This window comes from Mytilus edulis, chromosome 13 (assembly GCF_963676685.1).
Source record: "Mytilus edulis chromosome 13, xbMytEdul2.2, whole genome shotgun sequence".
Classification (NCBI taxonomy): Eukaryota; Metazoa; Mollusca; class Bivalvia; order Mytilida; family Mytilidae; genus Mytilus; species Mytilus edulis.
In genome coordinates, this window is record NC_092356.1 from 20,897,136 (window position 1) to 20,917,081 (window position 19,946).

A 19,946-nucleotide genomic window follows, 5' to 3' on the forward strand; every position below is an offset into this window, starting at 1 on the left:
AGCACAGTTTAGAATTAAATACTGGGTTACATAAAACTAGATCCTAAAAACAGCATCCATTTTCCAACAGAACTTTACAAACCGAGTTGTTAACACGTGTATCCCTCCTTAATAACGAGATGTTGTTTTTTACAAATTGTATGGACTTCTTCCTTTGAATTTGATTAGAAGTTCCATATTTTGCTTGATACATTTATTTTTTGGTAAATGCAGTTTTCAGTTGTTACTTCCTGTATCTTTTGACATTGTTTAAGTAATTTTAGACTTCAAAGTTGATAAATGGTATGTTTGATAATTTGAATTGGCAAAATGTTACCATAAAATACGTGACTACTGAATTTCTTTTTAAGAAAATCCTTTGGGTTCTCTAAATCTTCCAAAATGACAGGTTATTTGTTTTTAAAAAAATGTAACCCATTGGTGGCCTTTGGCTGTTGTCTGCTCTATGGTCGGGTTGTTGTCGATTTGACACATTCCCCATTTCCTATCTCAATTTTATTTATAGTTATTGAATTTGTGTCTTTGCTTATACTATCTGACGTTAGTAATTCAACATCCACATAGCACAAGTGCGACTGCAAAATTGTAATGAACGATCGAGTAAACAGACGTTGAAACAAAATATTATCAATCGATTCTAGCAAAAAACATATTTCCGGCAGTCTGTTTGTGCCAATTACTCTATTGCGATGTGTTGACTCTTAAGAAAGGAGTTATCAAATTTCCCAAAATATATAGTGTCAATTAAACAATCATATTAGTAAAAAAAAAAAGGCATACATGAACATAAAACATTTGTGTAAAAATATTATTTAAAGTCGTTTTTAATATATACAACAACAGCTACTGCGCTTTTACGTCATTATTTACATACTTAAAACATATAACATAATACACAAACATATGTAAGACAAAGAAACAATAATTAATACATAAGAACGTAAAATATAAAACGAAACAAGCATCTAAACATTAAATAACTTAGCACTCATATAAATTCAACTATTCATTTGTTTTTGCAGATCTAATTTTCATTGTTAAATTCAGATGATTAAGACATGGATTCTCCATTCGCAAAATACTTCGTCGGTTCATACATATCATTTATCTGAATATCAGCACCTACGGGTGGTACTGATGCATCATCATACATGACACTATACATAGGATTTTCTGCACCGTGTACTGTTCTGTTTGCATCATTTGAGGATAGCCTTCTCCTGTAATAGCAAATATTTATTCTATTTCAGAAATAGAAACAATTGTAACAAAAATACAGCACATATAGTTTTAATTTGACTTTTTTACGTAATGTTGTCATTTAAGCGGTATATTTAACATTGCCATAAAGCGCGGAAAATTGACTATCCATACAACCAGGTTCAACCCAACATTTGTTCTTATAATGTCCTGCACCAAGTCATAAATGACTTTTATGGCAGTCGTTATCTAGTAGTTCGTTTCTATGTCTGTTGCATTGTCGTTTGTTTTTTGTACCACTTCAGTGTTCTGTTGTTTCGTTTTCCTCTTATAGTTGAGGTGTTTCCCTCAGTTTTAGTTTGTAACCCGGATTTGTTTTTTTCCTCAATCGATTTATGACTTTTGAACATCGGTATACTACTGTTGCCTTTATTTATGTCAGTACTTTTGTACTGCGTAAACATTAATTTTGCGTTTTCCATATCAAGAACATTTTAAATTTAACTCAAATCAAATTTATAAAGTAGAAGCTCATGTATTGACATTCAATCAGTAATTGGTTAAAAAACATTTACAACCTAATTTTACATGCTTTTATTATATAACATCAGTTGTAATGCCCCTGAAATATCAAGTTATATATAAGACATAATGAACTTAGTCCGGCTGAAGTAGTCTAAGAGTTAGAACAATAAACCATGAACCCTTAATCATCAATACATGATATTAACGACGATAAAACAAGACCAATTTCTTGAAAATAACAAAAACAAATAATAGAAATAGATACCTCCTGATGACAAACACTGCCACAATGATACCTGCTACGACAACTGCCGCACAAACTCCTCCGATGATGTAACCTTAAAATACATCATTAATTATGTTATGCAATGTGAATTTATCCTAATGATTATCCTATAATTTTATCACGACTTACCATAAAAAAACATAATTCATTATTTTGTATTTCTCATGTACTCGACTTAATTAAAGTGCGCTCCAGAGTAACTGTTTTCCGGTAATAAGTTCTCGGGTACAGTATAAAAGGTAGGAATAAAAAGTTGTTATTCATAAATTTTGAACGTGTAAAGCGGCGGTTTGAAACGGAGTTTTTTCCTGCAGTGCACTTGTGCAGTACATTTTGTCGTATGTGTCCTTTAATTGGTGAATGCACATAACCAGCTTCACATTTGGATGTGTTTAAACTTAAGGAGTAATACTTAAAAAAAAATGGCCGTGAACTTTTAAAGGTTTCAATACATTATGAAATCAAACAACGTACAGTAATTAAAAAAAAGATTTTGATACAAGATTTTTCAGAACTAGTTGGTGGTATTGAAGGAAATGATACATCTATCCAATTATGACAATAGCACTTTCAATTATTTGTTAGTCTGTATTTAGATGTAGGGATCAGGTGGTTTGTTGTACTTCAAAGAATATAAAGTATCTTTTTGTAACTTTATTGGGGTTTAAAAGTGTTGACCGTAGCACATTTTGTATTTTGTAAGTGCGGTGGAGCTTCTTTCTAGAAATTTTCGTGTGTGATTTAAAATATAAACAAGTTACCTGTACTTGACTTGTTTGTTGGTTTATTTCCATTGTCACCTGTAATATTATTGAAAACAGATGAATAACAATCACTTCGCAAATAGTTTTTAACCGTCGAATACTTTTGTCAGTTTTAAAATGTACAAATGCAGAAGTCTTTGTGAGTGTTTTTGTTTCTATCTTTCTATCTTTCAAGAACATAATCAATACACCAAAAAAAAATAAAAACTAACCGACTAAATAGGAGTAATTTGTTTTTACCATACACGTAAATGTGCACAATTCACGTCAAAATAGTGAGAGAAACAAAATCCTATTGAGTAATATTTGGATATTTTGTTTTTTCTATGTTTATAATGGTTCTTACTGCGTCTTAAGAGGCCGCCTTGATTATTGACTAGCTGTGTAGGTAGTGGATTTTCTGGGCTAGTCGTCGTTTCCTTTATTTCTTGAGTAGTTGTGGGAGCAGCTTTCGTCACTTTCATTGTTGGAATAGGTGTCGAAAACAAAGTTGACTTAGCTTTCGTTGTTCGCAATATTTGCGTTTTTAATGGCGTTCGTGAGGTCGTTACCAAGTTAATGGTTTGAGCAGGTGGTTTTGTTGACTTAGTAGTTGGTATTGTTGTCGTCGATATTTGAGTAGTTGGTACAGGTGTTGTTGATTTCTGAGTAGTTGCCAATGTTGTTGCCAATGGTTGAGTAGTTGGCAATTTTGATGTCGGTATTTGAGTACTTAGTACAGGTTTTGTCGATGAACGAGTAGTTGGTGCAGGTTTTGTCGTTGTCTGAGTAGTTGGTTCAGGTGTTGTCGATGACTGAGTCGTTGGTGCAGGTGTTGTCGTTGACTTAGTAGTTGGTGCAGGTGTTGTCGATGACTGAGTCGTTGGTGCAGGTGTTGTTGATGACTGAGTAGTTGGTGCAGGTGTGGTCGATGTCTGAGTCGTTGGTGCAGGTGTTGTCGTTGACTGAGTAGTTGGTGCAGGTGTGGTCGATGTCTGAGTCGTTGGTGCAGGTGTTGTCGTTGACTGAGTCGTTGGTGCAGGTGTTGTCGATGACTGAGTAGTTGGTGCAGGTGTTGTCGTTGACTGAGTCATTGGTGCAGGTGTTGTCGATGACTGAGTAGTTGGTGCAGGTGTTGTCGTTGACTGACTCATTGGTGAGGGTGTTGTTGATGACTGAGTCGTTGGTGCAGGTGTGGTCGATGTTTGAGTAGTTGGTCTATGAGTTGTGGTTGGTATAAAATCTGTTAAATAAATAAAAATAACTTCAATTGATATAAAAGTTGTAGCACAAATAGTTTTGTGTAAACAAAATTCGTTGTCTCTGTAAATACTCAAATAATTATCCTCAAATGTGAATATATGCTTCATGTGTTTCATTAAAAAATACATAACTGCTACTGCCCACAAACAAAAGCTATGATTAGTATGATGTAAGTTTACGTAACGAAGATGCAACTGTATAAAGAAATATTTGGCAAATTATGTGTTTTATTTAAGATTCTCTTTTACAAATAAAATCCTTGTTGCACTCTGTGTAGGAGTAAGCAAATATTTTAGAATATATCAAATTTTCAAGGAAGAATCAAACAACTGATCTGCATTGTAGTATATCACAAATTACTACCATTTCTTAAAAAGGATTACGTTATTTTGAGTAAGAAGGGAACAACATCAGTCAATAACAGGCTAAGATCTATTATGTGAATAGTGTTAAGACTACAGTAACAAATATTATGCTTAAGGTGGTATGGATGTCTTTCACCGTCTTGGATTGTAAAAGACAGAGAATCTAAGGTCTAGAATTTCAATCAATTTAGCAAAATTTGATGCAGAAATGCAGATAATTAATGTGAGTTTGCATTTTAAAGAACAAATTTATAAGATTATAACTTATAAATATTAATATTTGTACAAGTGTTGATTAGTTCTGCTTGAACTTTAAAATTTTTAAATTGGCATTTTAAGGGGAGGTAACTCTGAAAAAGTGCATTTTCTGAAGGAATCTACATGGCTATTTCGTATTTTAGCTAAACAAAAAAGCACGGTGACCCTATCTTTTTTTTATGATATTCTCAAAGCATTTTAAAAAAGCTATCTTCTCGTATTTTATTTTACAATTTTATCATTTAGTTTAGCTTCTAATCAAATAATGGTGATATTTCATGTATAATCCATCCAAATGTGTCATTTTATCACGACCTATAGCTTGAGAAAATGCACGGTGACCTATCAATTTTATGATATTTTTTAACATCTATCAATAGATACTACGTTTTGGCAAAGTATGAACTAATTCTGTCATTTTTAATTTAGACTCCCATACCATACCACCTTAAGTAAAAGATTATACTTACTGTATTCGCATATACTGCCGAAATGGTATGATGGAAGGTTGCAAGCGTAGTCATGCCATTTATATCCATCATCTCTGCGAATCACAGTGCAATCTTCCCACCGTCCACTAGAGAAAAGAAACCCACTGTTTCCTGGTCCTTGTCCTTTTTCCCAGTTGCCCCATGTCATTTTTTGTCCTATAGTTTTAAACACACATTTTTAATAAACCACCAACAGATATAGGCGTTTTCACTGATTTTCAAAAAATTTTACATAAATTTATTCAAATTTCATACGAGACATTAATTTTACTATTTTATTTTCTTTAATTGTAGTAAACAAACATATGTATATTTTGAATCCTAGAATTGTATGGATTAAAAATATCTTTAAACTTTTTAGCAGTATTATGTTTGCGCTGTAACTTTTTTTTGCAAGACTTAAAAAAAGAAAAGGTGTGTATCAGCAATCATTATGTCTTAAACACGTTCGAAAAAAGTGCCACTGGCTTTTTTTTGAAAGATGTATGCCCCTTTTGTAAGCACCTATGTACATTTTGTAAAACTATCATAAAATATATATACATTTTGTAAAAGGTTACCCGTATGTTAGCAATGTCTTGGTGATTTCTAAAATCAGCGCTCAACTATTATTTTTACAGGCGTTATGTCACTTTGAAAGATAAATTAGATTGAACTTTGCACTATAAGCAGCCTCACACCTATATTTCTTGTCATAGTTTTATGAAGTGTATGCCGAAGTCTTTCAAAAAGGTTTACAAAACTGTGATACAAGTTGAATTATATTGAAAATTGCCTTATCAACGATCTCATGCATTAAATTATAATATCTTGTGATTGTGTCTTTCGCTGAAGTTAATTGGATCTGGGTTTTTTGTTATGCTTTTTTTAACATTTACTCGATAATTGTTAATTATAGATATGTAAAATAACGAATATGGAAAAAAATCTTCTTCGGAGTTTTCTTTTATTACACGATTTTACCATATGGATATTTTACATTGATTTATTTGGTATCCAACATACCATTAACCCACTTCCAGTGTCCTTCCCTTTCTCTATCAGTGCCACCAATCCAGATGCCGTTTTTAACCCAGCCAGATGTTTTTAAGGCATTCATGATATATTGTTGCTTTGCCATGTCTTGTATCACCACCAAGTCTCCGTGATGTTTTGTACAATAGCGTCTTGCATCATTCCAGGAGTGTTCCTCACGTATCAGCTGAATACATGTATCATTGAGGGCATACAAGAAGTTATCTCTTGGAATGCTCTGAGGGCACCGCTGAACATTTCCTATTGGGTAATGAATTTAAACAATGAAAAATATCAAAGTATTGTTGTACATGTATCTGCATTGTAATAAAATGTGTACAGATTATCTATTTTAATTCAATTGATCATATTCTGTTTTTCTCTCTCAGCCAAATGTTTTTTTCATATTTAAGAATTTTTATTTGATGCAAATACAAAATGTTAATGAAGTACATACTAAGTAATTGATTGTTTATGACAGGAATGACCATTCTCAGCTTAAATCTTAAAATATCAGGTCACATTTCACACAAAAACATGTACTCATATGAGAAAAATCATGGTTTTTTAAAATATGAGACATCAGTGCATGTATTTCATTAGCAGTGCACAAAAACCTTTGCAAGTCAACTGCTCGTACCTCACACCGTAGACCACAGATTACTTATAATTTACTTACCATGATCTAAAACCCCGTCAAAAAACCATGGTTCACAATAGGACAAAAGTGTCACAAATATAATAAAAGTAAGTAATCTATCCATGTTTGACAACAAATTAAATGATGATGCAGTTTAAGGTAGCTTAAAGTTATATGTTTACAATCATTATGATATCAGCTTGTCCAAACTAACATGTAGACAGTCCAGCATCGTACGATGAGAGATAATTATATATTTATATCAATAATCAAAATAAAAGTCATTATTTACATTAAATTGATAATGGAAAGGGATGATTTGTTGACTGACAAGCCTTACCTTGATTTTATTATTGTGAGAATTATATGTATACCGTTTGTTATCAAAATTAAAAGAAATATATATCATTCGTCTTTTCGGGAGATTGTCAGGGATAAGAAATTCGTACAGAAACTACATCTCTCGTTATATTTAATCGGGGTTTTTTTTTTTTTGTTATCCGCGGAATGCATTTAAACTATTATATATACATGTACATGTACATGTACGTACAAACAATTTTATGTAATCTCGGTCGTTTTCTGGTGAGATTCTTGCACGAATAAAAGTTTTAGTTAGTAAACTCGAAACAAAATGCATTGGATTCAAAATTTGTAAAATATTAATGAGTTTAGCATTAGAATGAAAAGTGACGCATGCAAAATCCGCCAAAAATCTTCAAGTTCAAAATAAATCAAATGAGTTTCGCCTTTTGCCCTTGAAGAAATAAACAAAGTTGACTAATTTCAACAATTAAACACATTTTAGAAAATCTCTTGTCCTTCTTTTTTTCAGCACTTTTTAACAATTAAACACATTTTAGAAAATCTCTTGTCCTTCCTTTGTTCAGCACTTTCCAAAATATATAACGCAGGTGTATTTCTCATACATATATTTTTTTTTCAAATGGGGTTAAAGATTTCAATTGTTTAAAGTCTATTATATTTAATTACTATGCTTTTATACAGAGTTATAATTCAAATACTAAACTAAATCACAGGAGCTGAATTTTTACTACTTAATAAATAAGTTTTTAAAATATTTATAGATAATATAACCCACCTGAACTGGAAAGATTATCTTCATGTCGATCACGGTCAAAATGAAACCGATCTTTTTATTACTGCATGGATAAGATTAATTAATACCTATACACCGCTGCTAACGGACTGCTACATGTAACACTTCAAAGTATCAGCAACTCAGTAATCAATACTTCTGTGCTGTTGTGATATGTGTCAAGAGATGAGACGCCCTTTTGTGTAATTGCGCGTCAGTTAAGGGCATACGATACAGATACAGAGGAAGTAATGAAGTTGCTAAACGTAAATTTTTATTTTCGCGACGTCAAACAGTGACTTACCGGAAAAAGATGCAGTTTTCGGCTGATTTTTATCATTCAAACTGATTTAACTTGAAAACGAGTTCATGGACCGCTCTTTTTTAAAATGACATTTGGTTTGATTACATGTACGTAAGAAGGTTATGTGTACCAGTTTTCATGAAAACGTAAATAGTGCATTTTTTTTTAATTTGATTAATATACAGCAAAAGATGACGGTTTTTTCCTACATTCATGATCATTTGATAAATTTGAGTTATTTGTAAAAATAAATTTTATGCAATATTTATAAAACACATAAATTACAAATAATTTAACAAAAAAGCAGATGTGTGTTTATCTTTTAAAACAAAAAAGTTATGTATTTCTATCGAAAGGGAAAATACGTCCACAAATTCGTATTTTCAGGAAATATCTGAAATTTGAACCTTAATTTACTCAAAAAGAAGCACATGAAGGTATATTTTTTATTACATAGTTAATTTAATCAGGTCAAAAATAGCCTACATGCAAACTTTTATCAAATTTTAAATACGGGAACTGTATCGTATGCCCTTAATAGAATCGAGAATACAAATTTTAGTTTGTATTTCTGCTATGGCCTTGAAATGCTTGAGTTTAAGCGTTCGTGATGCAGTTAAACCAAAACAGTCATTTCGGATGCACCAAATCTAGAAAATTTTATAAAAAATTAGAAAATCTGGTTTGCATGCAAATACCACCAAATTTTAGATGAAGTGAATGTAAGCAATTATAGACATCCGTTCAACTTCAAAATTGTAAAAAAAAAACATACTGTATAGTCGGTTATAAAAAGCCCCAACATGAAACGATTCAATTGAGAAAACTAACGGCCATTTTTAAAACAAAACAATTTACGAAAAAATAAATATGGCAAACATGAACCAACGACAACTACTGAACTACAGACTTGAGACAGGCACATACAAAATGTTGCGGTGTTAAACGTGTTTGAAGACATAATCCATCCCCTAACCTGGTACAGGCTGATATTCCCAAAAAAACATCACAAACAACAAAAATACGAAAACTACGCATTACATGCTTCTGACTCGGGATAGGAACATATAGAATGTGGTGGTGTGGAACATGTTTGAAAGCGCCAACACTCCCATAACCTTGGACAGTGATGTAACAATGCAACACGAGAACAGTCACATTATAAATAAAAATAAAAAAAAATTTAAAAACAAGTTGGTTTTTTTTTTGAGAGAATTTAAAAACATTATATAAAAGGAACGAAATGATACGAAAGAAGAAGTATACATGCAATGTACAGTTGTCATTAAAATAGTCCATTAAAAATAAACTTATAACAGTTACTACTCTTTAATGTGAACACAATTTTAACCCCGCCACATTATTTATGTATGTGCCTGCCCCAAGCCAGGAGCCTGTAATTCAGTGGTTGTCGTTTGTTTATGTTACATATTTATTTTCGTTCGTGGATAGTTGGCAATCATACCACATCTTCTTTTTTATACAATTACACATTTTAGAATTATTATTTCTGTTTAAAAACAAATAGTGTATAAAAATGTATAATATACATGTAGTTGTTATCTTGTTTGTGTACATACTTCGATTACTGATTTCACACTGATACATGTTTGTGTTTAAATGACCTTTCAAGGTCAAATTTTTTACATGTTTGGAAATAAAAAATGTTTCGAAATTAAGCAAAGAAATTCTATTGAAATTTTTTTGTTTTTGTTTTAAAAAATATCTTTTTATAAAAAAATTTAGAAGTTCACTCTAGATGAAGGAAACCCTTTTTTGTAATTCTCATCACTCCTTATTGATTGTTCACCAAGCGGGTGAGACATCTGCTGTTTCGAAATGGTATGCTGTTAGAAATACCACTTGCAATCATCGCTGATTTTGTGACAATTTGTAACTTGTTCAAGTGTTTGTATCTTACTCTGTGGGATATTACACCCTGACACATAAAACCGCGACCGTAATCGGTGACCTAAAGGTATAGTACAATCGCTGATAATGAACGGATTGTTTATTTACATTTCATATTCAAAATCATGCTGTACATGTATTCATGTCAGAAATGGCAGGAGATCATTGGCTCAGGTTCATTCATATCGTTCATATCGTACCATATAAAATTTCCTTTCTTTTCTAATCAGATTGATTGATTAACATTTGTCATTCATCTAGTGGCAAACATTTCATGCATGTTTAGGACGCGAACAAATTCATAAAAAATACATTTGTACAGTACATACAATACGTAGATCTTGTAGTAAGGGCTAACCAATATGATAGTACGGGAATTATGAAAGGTACTAGAAAAAAGACTTCACTACAAATTAGCCTTGCAACATGGCTGTGTATTTATACATTCTGAAACCAAACGGACACCAAACGGAAACCCTAGGTTGACATTACTTTGATTGATGTGTTCTTGCTTTTGATTTCACCATTTGCTTAGGGACTTTCTGTAGGGAATTTTTGGCGGAATTTTTTTTAATTTATTTATTTGACTTTTCTTTTTACTGTCTTTTGTAAAATGTTCAAAAGTACCTAATTCTATTCCCAAGTCTTGGCGTATTTCAAATTAAATGACATTTTCAATGTTGTTTTGAAGACCAAGGACAGACAAACTTATAGCTGCAACCAACAAATATGTCATTAGACAACCTCATTATTGCCTGTGCTGTTAATTACCTTACTTATCTATAAAAATCTAGTCGTTAACTTTGATTATGAAAGATATCAAAAGAAAATTGCGTCTTCTTGAAATGTCCCTTTGGACAGCATTCTTTTGTAATTTAAAACTAGTCTGAATTGTCCCTGTGGACAGCATTCTTTTGTGATTTAAAACTAGTCTTAAATGTCCCTGTGGACAGCATTCTTTTGTAATTTAAAACTAGTCTGACAGACAGCAACATTTAAATTGGTGTATTCGTTCTCATCACTCTTAATCTAGGATTTTATCATACATTTTATATTTTATTTAGGTATTAATTGATTTCAAAAGTTCAATAGAGGTTTTTTTATAAAGCAATACAAAGACGAATATTTATAGATGTATAATAAATTGGAAGAGTCACGAGGATATTATTCTTACAAAAATAAACTTCAGATTGTATTTCACAAGCATTGATTAAAAATCAGTTACACGTATTGGGGACAGGTGAGATACTAGGGGACATGAAAACTCATAAGTCGAAAATAAAGTGACAACGCCATGGATGATAAATACAAATCTAACAAGACTGAGCAACACGAACCAAGCAAAAACTTAGGTGTGATCTCTGTAGCTCATATGGCACCCAAAAGTTTGCTCATGTTAGTACAAACCCGGTAAAAAATCTATTTTATAACAATACTCGAAATTCAAGTATTATAGATATGGCCCAACAAAAATCACTTGATAAAATGCTATTAACTTAAGACAGGCACATAAATAACACAACACCACAAGAACAAACTGTAAAAATCAGTTACAAAAAGTCTTAACTCAATGTCTCAGTACAAAGCTCTACCACGATAAACAAAAAAATATGTCAAATAAAGCACCCCAAAACAAGTACTCGCGCTTATTGAATGCTACTCTCGAGAAAGATATACACCAAAAAAAACATAAACAAATCAAATTAAGTAAACAAATAAAGAAATATAACAAAACGAAATGACACAAAAGCATCAAATACATGTTTTTGGAAGACAAAACCACATATGGGACCGGATCTAAACAAGAAATTATTTGGATTGCATAAGCTAAGTTTTTTTCAACTTTCATTCTCATTCGGTACATGTATAAAAGACAAATGCAGGTTCATTAAGGACTTAACAATCCCCTATGACTATCTATACCAGGAAACCAACGAAGAATGGTGGACATATAAATAATATTTATTTAACTCCGGGGTGCCATTTTTTTTAAGTTATGTTTCAATTTATATTGTTTGATGTTTATGTTGGTGGGGAATAAAATTACATAATTGTTTATATATAACTATCGAAATGTTCATAGAAACAAAGGTACATTAAATCTAATGAATTCTTTCTGATTACAATGGTAAATATTTGGTTGAATTGTCTGGTAGTTCAAATTTGAGATGAGAACGAGAGGTTTGAAGGTAAGAGTTACGCACAATTTTGGTTTGGTTTGAATAAATAAATATAGACTTTAGACAATTTAGTTTTTAAAATATCTTTGAACAATTTATATATCGGAATGCCGGATTTCCTTTATTTTCTTTTTTTTGTCAATGGTGGTTGCTGTCTCATTGACATATAAACCGCACCTATTTTACCCTGGTATCAAACAGTTAAACTGCACTGTACTGAAAGTAGTTGTATGCAATAGAACCAAATACTATATATTTGATAAAAGATCAATAGTCGAATTGATTTTGCACAGCACGGTTTCAATAGATGTATCATAAATACACACACTTCGAAGAAATATATCCCAGCTTCTTTTCAGTTCTGAATTTTCAATCTGAATGAATTATAAATTCTAGTTTAGAAAAGTTTACATCTAAATTACCGTTTAAGAACAATACATACAGAAGTATTTACTTTCTCGGAAGAGTCTTACAAAATGTAGCACTAATTTTCATATCCAGAAACGAAGAATGGAGTAATCCTCAAATTATCGTAAATGTAAAGCTCATAGACATTTATGGTGGAAATAACCGCTATTAATATTTCTAAAAAAAAATTCATGTTCTCTATCTAATGATTCATTTACATTCACTGTGTTCAATGTTCGGACATTCGATGACCGATAAGAGCACGTACGAGTGGTCAGGATATCGAATGTTGTTATTGTACAATTTAACAAAATTCGAACAAAGACAGTCATCCTTACCGAATGTCATTGTATACATGGTTCGTTGTGGTAGTTATCTACAAATGCCGTTATTCCATCGGTCATTGTTTATCTACATGTCTATGTTGATAAGGTACACAACTAAATGTATATAAAGTGAATGTGCATGTGAAAAATTAGAATAACTCAAACATGGAAACAGTACTTTTATTCTTAAGCTTTTTAGTCGTACTTTTAGAGGCAAATGTCATCTTTAACAAAGGTAAGCCAGTATGTTGTACAGAATAAATTGATTGAATGATTGATTGGTGTTTAAAGCACGTTTCAGCATTATTGTGCTTTTTCGTGGCCGTCAGTTTTTTTTTTTTATTGGAGGAATATACGATGTGGGTCATATAAAATTATAATGGTACTGAATGACAATATGGAAAGACTTCTATTGGTCAACAAAGTGAACATTGTATTTGTTCCTTTTAATCAGTATGCATGTTTTGGATTGTCTTGAGTTCTTGTAATAAAGTTCTATGGAAGTGTAACCCTATTTTTTAAATATAAAAAGTCTGCTACAATATTTATTCTCACCAACTGCTTGTATATTTATGGCTAAGGATATTGAAGAACTTGTATGAATTTGTCCATCATGCATATGATTGTTTATTTATTCATGTTTACTCATTACAGATGATTTAACACGATGTCCTCCAATTCTACCTAGGAACTCAAACTTATTTGCCTACATAGACACGTGTTTTGAAATAGTTCACGACGAACATTCCTGGAATGATGCGAGAGGACACTGTCAACAACATGGTGGAGATTTGGTTGTCATCAAAGACCTTACAAAGCAACAGTTTGTAATGAATGCTTTAAAATACCTTCGTTGGGATAAAAAGGGAGTTTGGATCGGCGGAACAGACGGAGACCATGAAGGCGAATGGAAATGGGTCACAGGTAAATACCAAGCGTCATTTATTGGGACATGTTTTACTAAAGCACACATATTCCTCTTTACCGACTACACGGTCATAAACACTGTTAGTTGTATTTCTTTTTTTATAATAAGTTACTAGTAATCAACTCTTAATTGTTGTTAATTAGTAAATACTCAAAAAGCATAAGTGGTAAAAGACATATCTGTTAAACATTAAACTAATTTTAAAAGATATATATAATTGAGAATGAAAAAGGGGAATGTCAAAGAGACAACAACCCGCCCAAAGCGCAGATAACAACCGAAGGGAAGAGATACGTTTGCGCCAATAATGCGTCCTTTTGCGCCACAACTTTTTTCTCTAATGGTACGTTTGCGTCACATATTTTAAAATTGCATGGTATCGTTTGCGCTAAAAATAAAACATACGATTGCGCCAATTAGAAGTAAAATTACTTCCCTACTACTTTATTTTGACTTGGAACCGGCAGGTTACACGGCAAATGTTTCCTTTTCTGAAATATATCTTCTTAGCTGCTGCATGGGTACTGTCCAATTTAATGTATATAGTAGCTTGTATAACTTCACTTTATTGTCCAAAAACACAAATATTAGAGGTTGAAATGCACAAAACAGTTCATAATAATACCTAATAATAATAAAGCCCATACGCATGGTGGGAACACAGCACTGTGTCATTAACATATGTAGCTAAAATATAATCAGCAAAACCTAAACTTCTATTTTCTTCTATTTTGGCATATCTTTATTAAATATTCAGCAAAGCAATAAGTTCTATTCTCTCTCTGCACATTGACTGTCTAATGCGTCTTAAGTAATTTCTCTCCAGATGATCATCTTCATGGTGAAATTTCTCCGAACATGTGATACTTTTAAAGTAAAACAAAATTTGGCGCAAATAATACCCATGAAAAACAGTAATTGGCGAAAAAGGACTGCTGCCAACCGATGGCCACCAATATGGGTCTTCAATAATATTTATAGAAAATCTTGAAAGAGAATTGTTAAATTTGAAAATATAGGACACGAAAAATAGAATTTCTATCTAGACTTTTTTTTAATATGTCTCATGTTTCTAAATTGAAATAAAGAAATCTTCTTTTTTAATCAGGAGAAAAGATGACTTGGGGTTACTGGCAACATGGTCAAGGAGTGACTCAAACTGGGTTCCTATTTGCAAAGGGGACTTTTGAAGATTGTGCTCAGATCCGTGTAGATGATTCCTACAAATGGCATGATTTTCCATGCAGAGGTGGACCTGCTTATCACTATTCCAGTATTTGTGAATATAGTGAGTAGTAATAGTAATATTAAGCAGATTTTAAAAGGATAAATACATACATGTTCATGTATATACAAGTGTTGGTACATGTACACTGAAGCAATCTTTGGACAACTGTGTTTTGACACGTCATAAAGTCGTTAATACATGTACCTGTGAATATAGAAGTCAACGAATAAAATTGAGAATGGAAATGGGGAATGTGTCAAAGAGACAACAACCCGACCAAATAAAAAACAACAGCAGAGGGTCACCAACAGGTCTTCAATATAGCGAGAAATACCCGCACCCGGAGGCGTCCTTCAGCTGGCCCCTAAACAAATATATACTAGTCCAGTGAATTTACTAAATTTTATCATCGGTATAAAGACATCATTCGTAAATATAGCTCAACATGCAGACTTCTAATACTTTCAGGTATTTCACATCCAATTTTTTATGGAAATATTCTTTATAAAGCACAAAGGTGTCAGTATTCACCTCAGAAACTTACAAAACCTTTGAATAGACTTATTAAGAAGGGATATAATTACGATACTGTTGTCAAATCATTAAAGATTGCATATTTTGGCGTTAATATTGAGTCACTGATAAGGTCTTTGCATCGGAACTAAACACATTTATTCTAAAAACAGTTGTTGGCATGACACGGGTTATGTTCTTCTCATATATGTTATGATGGTATGATACTAAACCCCTAACGGGAAGGATTGTGCCTGATGTTCATATGATGAAATCATAATCTTTCAGTCAGTTTAATTGAAGTCTGGAGCTGGCATGTCAGTTAACTGCTAGTAGTCTGTTGTTATTCATGTATTATTGTCATTTTGTTTATTTTCTTTGGTTACATATTCTGACATCAGACTCGGACTTCTCTTGAACTGAATTTTAATGTACGTATTGTTATGCGTTTACTTTTCTACATTGGTTAGAGGTATAGGGGGAGGGTTGAGATCTCACAAACATGTTTAACCCCGCCGCATTTTTGCGCCTGTCCCAAGTCAGGAGCCTCTGGCCTTTGTTAGTCTTGTATTATTATAATTTTAGTTTCTTGTGTACAATTTGGAAATTAGTATGGCGTTCATTATCACTGGACTAGTATATATTTGTTTAGGGGCCAGCTGAAGGACGCCTCCGGGTGCGGGAATTTCTCGCTACATTGAAGACCTGTTGGTGACCCTCTGCTGTTGTTTTTTTATTTGGTCGGGTTGTTGTCTCTTTGACACATTCCCCATTTCCATTCTCAATTTTATATATATGGAAGAGAGAAACGAATACAATATATGCAATATTGTTTGCATCATATTTTTCACACCATAAAATATCATTTATGTAAAGACAAGATAAAATTGTTTCAGAACTGTGTTTGTATACAGCTTTTGTAAGGTGCAAATATAATTGTGTAAATCATCATATTTTTTAGAAATGCCTAAAATGTTGACATCTTCTACAACCTTTACGAACGTTGAAACACCTGTACCAACAACTAAGCATAATACTGAAACACCAGCTGCAACCACTTTAGCAAAGATTGAAACACCAGCACCGACAGTTTTGCCAAATGTTGAAACACCAGCGCCAACAGTTTTGCCAAACGTTGAAACGCCAGCACCGACAGTTTTGCCAAACGTTGAAACACCGGCCCCTACTTTACCAAATGTTGAAACACCGGCGCCTAATAAAGACACATCCACCAGAATGTATTCAAACACTCAAGGTGTTGGTATAGTAAACAAGGAAACCGTCGTTATTGGCTGAGGAAAAGGATATGATTTTTGGAATTTAAATTCCAATTACTGTTTGAATTACCTGTGCATAATATATATAAAGTGAATCATAGTAACGCCTGTCCTATATGGGTATTTTTTATTTTGTTTTTATTTGTAAATAAAAGTTTGTTTTGTTTATCAATGTTATCATTTTGCCTCACAAATGTCTAATAGGTCAAAGTACGGTCTTCAACACGGAGCCTTAGCTCACACCGAACAGCACTTGCGATGGACTACACTGTGTAAGTTTAAGCAATTTTTGTTTGAATTAGAGGCGTGGCTTCATAGCCTCGTCTTGAGATGTATCATTTTAGGCACATTTGTTCTATGGGTTGATATGAATCAAAAAGTGTACGTAAGGTGATAATTCGTCTAATAACCAAAAGTAATGTTAATACAAAAGGACGTGTGTATGTCGATCAACACAGAGACACATGGTCCGAGTACACAGTTATCGTTGTCCACGAATATAGTCCCTAGTGTGGACAGTGTGTTACTTGCCAATTTTTGTTATACCCCTTCCAAATTTATTTCTCCATGTTTTATGCCTCATATAGCAAGTTGAGGGGCGAAATGACACTGTAAAAAAATTTGGGTCATAAATATTAATGTAAAGTAGTGATTAGGTCCAGCTGATAAAGGTAAAAAAATTAGCACTTCGGAAGCTGTCAAAAGATTTCAAGACCCCCTAAACATAAAATTGTCCATATTTTGAGTTAGAGCTGATGAAGTTTTCTATGATTTTGATATAATTTGTCCTAAAAGTAGTACAACACACTGTAAAAATATTATTGAGAAAGCGCAGGTGGGATTTTTTAAATTTTCATTTATTGTCTAAAAGAAATGCACTACGAAATAACTGTGTACTCGGACAACATGCAGCTGTCTATAGCATGTATAAGGAAATAGTCTAGACATTTCAACATCATTATCAGATGACAAACGCAAGATGTAGAGCTTAAGGTTACAATAAACCATTAGATTTTATTGACGCAGCCATTTTTACATGAAGGTAACATGTAACATAGTATTTAGAATTAAGAGTATGGCTGATCCTGATTTGTTGATATGTGCGCCCGTTATTTTTCATCCTGAGAGACTAGCTCTGCATTATACCAAAGGCAAAATGCAAAATAAATCATTTTCCTTAGCCTTAACGAAACACAGATGTCGTTTCAACTCTAGGATAAGACACGTGTTTTTACGCCCAACATTGATAGGCATGGAAGAAAAGTACAGTACATATTACGTTAAGAAAAGCCACAGGAACCTATATTTGTTTAACCACAAAATACTACTAGAGTGTCCGAAAAAATTTACTTAACTCTAGCAAGGTTTTGTTAAAATCAATCTTCTAAAGTCTGCATCTCGAAAAAGACTATCTAAAAATAAGATCATCGTAAGTATCAGTGGAACAGAGAACACCCCAAGAAGGGCTTGACGTCAAAATATTTGCCTTTTAAAAATGAATACAACATTATTTAAAACATGTATAATAGGGCCAGTACTCGCATAACATGGGTCAACAGTTTAGAAAAGGGAAGTAACAAACACAATATATTCGAACTTAACATTCTACACATGTTTACAACTGATTTAATGGAAAACAATAAACGAATTGCATCTAGAGGAAAACAAAAAACCTAACAGTAAGGAACACTTATGTTGCATATATTTTGCAAGATATAATAAAACAGTATAGCGTTTACTTAATCACTAAATATCAATTGATAGAGAACACAGATTATAAGAACAATAAATTAATGCACTTTATTTCATTTTTATATATTTCTTATTTATCATGTTAATCTTGTAACGTGAACAACATTGCACTTTTATCAAGATGACATTGACATTACTTTCATCGCTTTTATTTCATTTCGAGCATGTGTGTCACGTACTATTTATGTAGAATAGTTGCATAACAAGTCTTATCTTTCAGTGGTCGATTAAAACACAAATCTCTCATATATTGCCCGAGAACACAGTTTCTTCGTAGTGCAATCCTTCAATAAATTCGAATTAAAAAATCGCAAATGCTCTGTCTCAAAAAGATTTTTACAGTGGGAAAGAGTATGAAAAACATTGGCAACTTATACATGTACATTGTTTACACTCAAAGGGATGGGGTTAAATGATTAAAGAATAATGCCCTTAAAAATGAAGATTAGAGAATAACGGGCAAAAAAATGAAGATTAGAGAAATGCGTGGTCTAATATTTTGAAGATTAGAGAAAAAAGGTGTTAATTTTTTGAAGATTAGAGAAAAAAGGGGTGAACATTAAATGTTTACAGAATAACAGAACCCCCCCCCCCCCCCCCCCCATTCCAGACCCTCTTTTAAGGTCTATTGATTGTTTGGTACACATTAGATTTTTTAACATGTAATCACGGAGCTCTATAGAGTTTTTCCATCCATACCAAAAACTGGGGTGGTTTCAAGTGCTCCGGAAGGATAAGCAGAGCCTGCGACACATGTAGCACCAGTCGTGTTGCTCATGTTATTACAAAGCCGGTAAATCGGTAGGTCACATTTGTGAAAAGGGAACGGGATTGAAGTTACGACATGAGGAACATATCCGATATAAAGATTCATTCAAAGTTACCACCATACTTTGAATTTTGCAACGTTTTCTTTAAAGTGAAGCTGAATGATAAAGCAGGCTCCGATTCATATTTTCTGATAGGCAATTAGACATAGTGCGTTTCATATCAATGAATCTTAAAGTAACGTTACCATAGATAAAAAAAAAATCATTAGGAGAGTCAACTATCTATAATTGAAAACAAGTCAATCAAACCAAACGCACACATTAGTACATTTACTAGTATGTCACTTAAACGATCGGGTATCTTTATTAATATATAAAAATATTAAGATGTGGTATTATTGCCAATCACCAACTGAATTAGAAGTTAACAACGATAGGTTACCCCTACGGCCTTCCACAATGAGC

The 19,946-nt window shown here is 32.6% G+C and overlaps 2 protein-coding genes across 2 annotated transcripts; one reads left to right on the forward strand and one right to left on the reverse strand.

Annotated features, from left to right (window-relative positions):
- Window positions 1-826: 826 nt before the first annotated feature.
- On the reverse strand, window positions 827-7,009 carry LOC139500875 (mucin-2-like). Its single transcript, XM_071289769.1, has 7 exons — window positions 6,825-7,009; window positions 6,137-6,406; window positions 5,111-5,287; window positions 3,122-3,997; window positions 2,773-2,811; window positions 1,991-2,063; window positions 827-1,220 (listed from the first exon to the last, which is right to left on the reverse strand). Exons 1-7 carry the CDS (start codon window positions 6,907-6,909, stop codon window positions 1,052-1,054), a joined length of 1,689 nt encoding a protein of 562 aa, XP_071145870.1. The 5' UTR covers window positions 6,910-7,009; the 3' UTR covers window positions 827-1,051.
- Window positions 7,010-13,146: 6,137 nt separating this feature from the next.
- On the forward strand, window positions 13,147-17,125 carry LOC139502014 (uncharacterized). Its single transcript, XM_071291332.1, has 4 exons — window positions 13,147-13,248; window positions 13,668-13,937; window positions 15,050-15,229; window positions 16,644-17,125. The coding sequence occupies exons 1-4, from the start codon at window positions 13,179-13,181 to the stop codon at window positions 16,976-16,978; spliced, it is 855 nt and encodes a 284-aa protein (XP_071147433.1). The 5' UTR covers window positions 13,147-13,178; the 3' UTR covers window positions 16,979-17,125.
- Window positions 17,126-19,946: the final 2,821 nt, after the last annotated feature.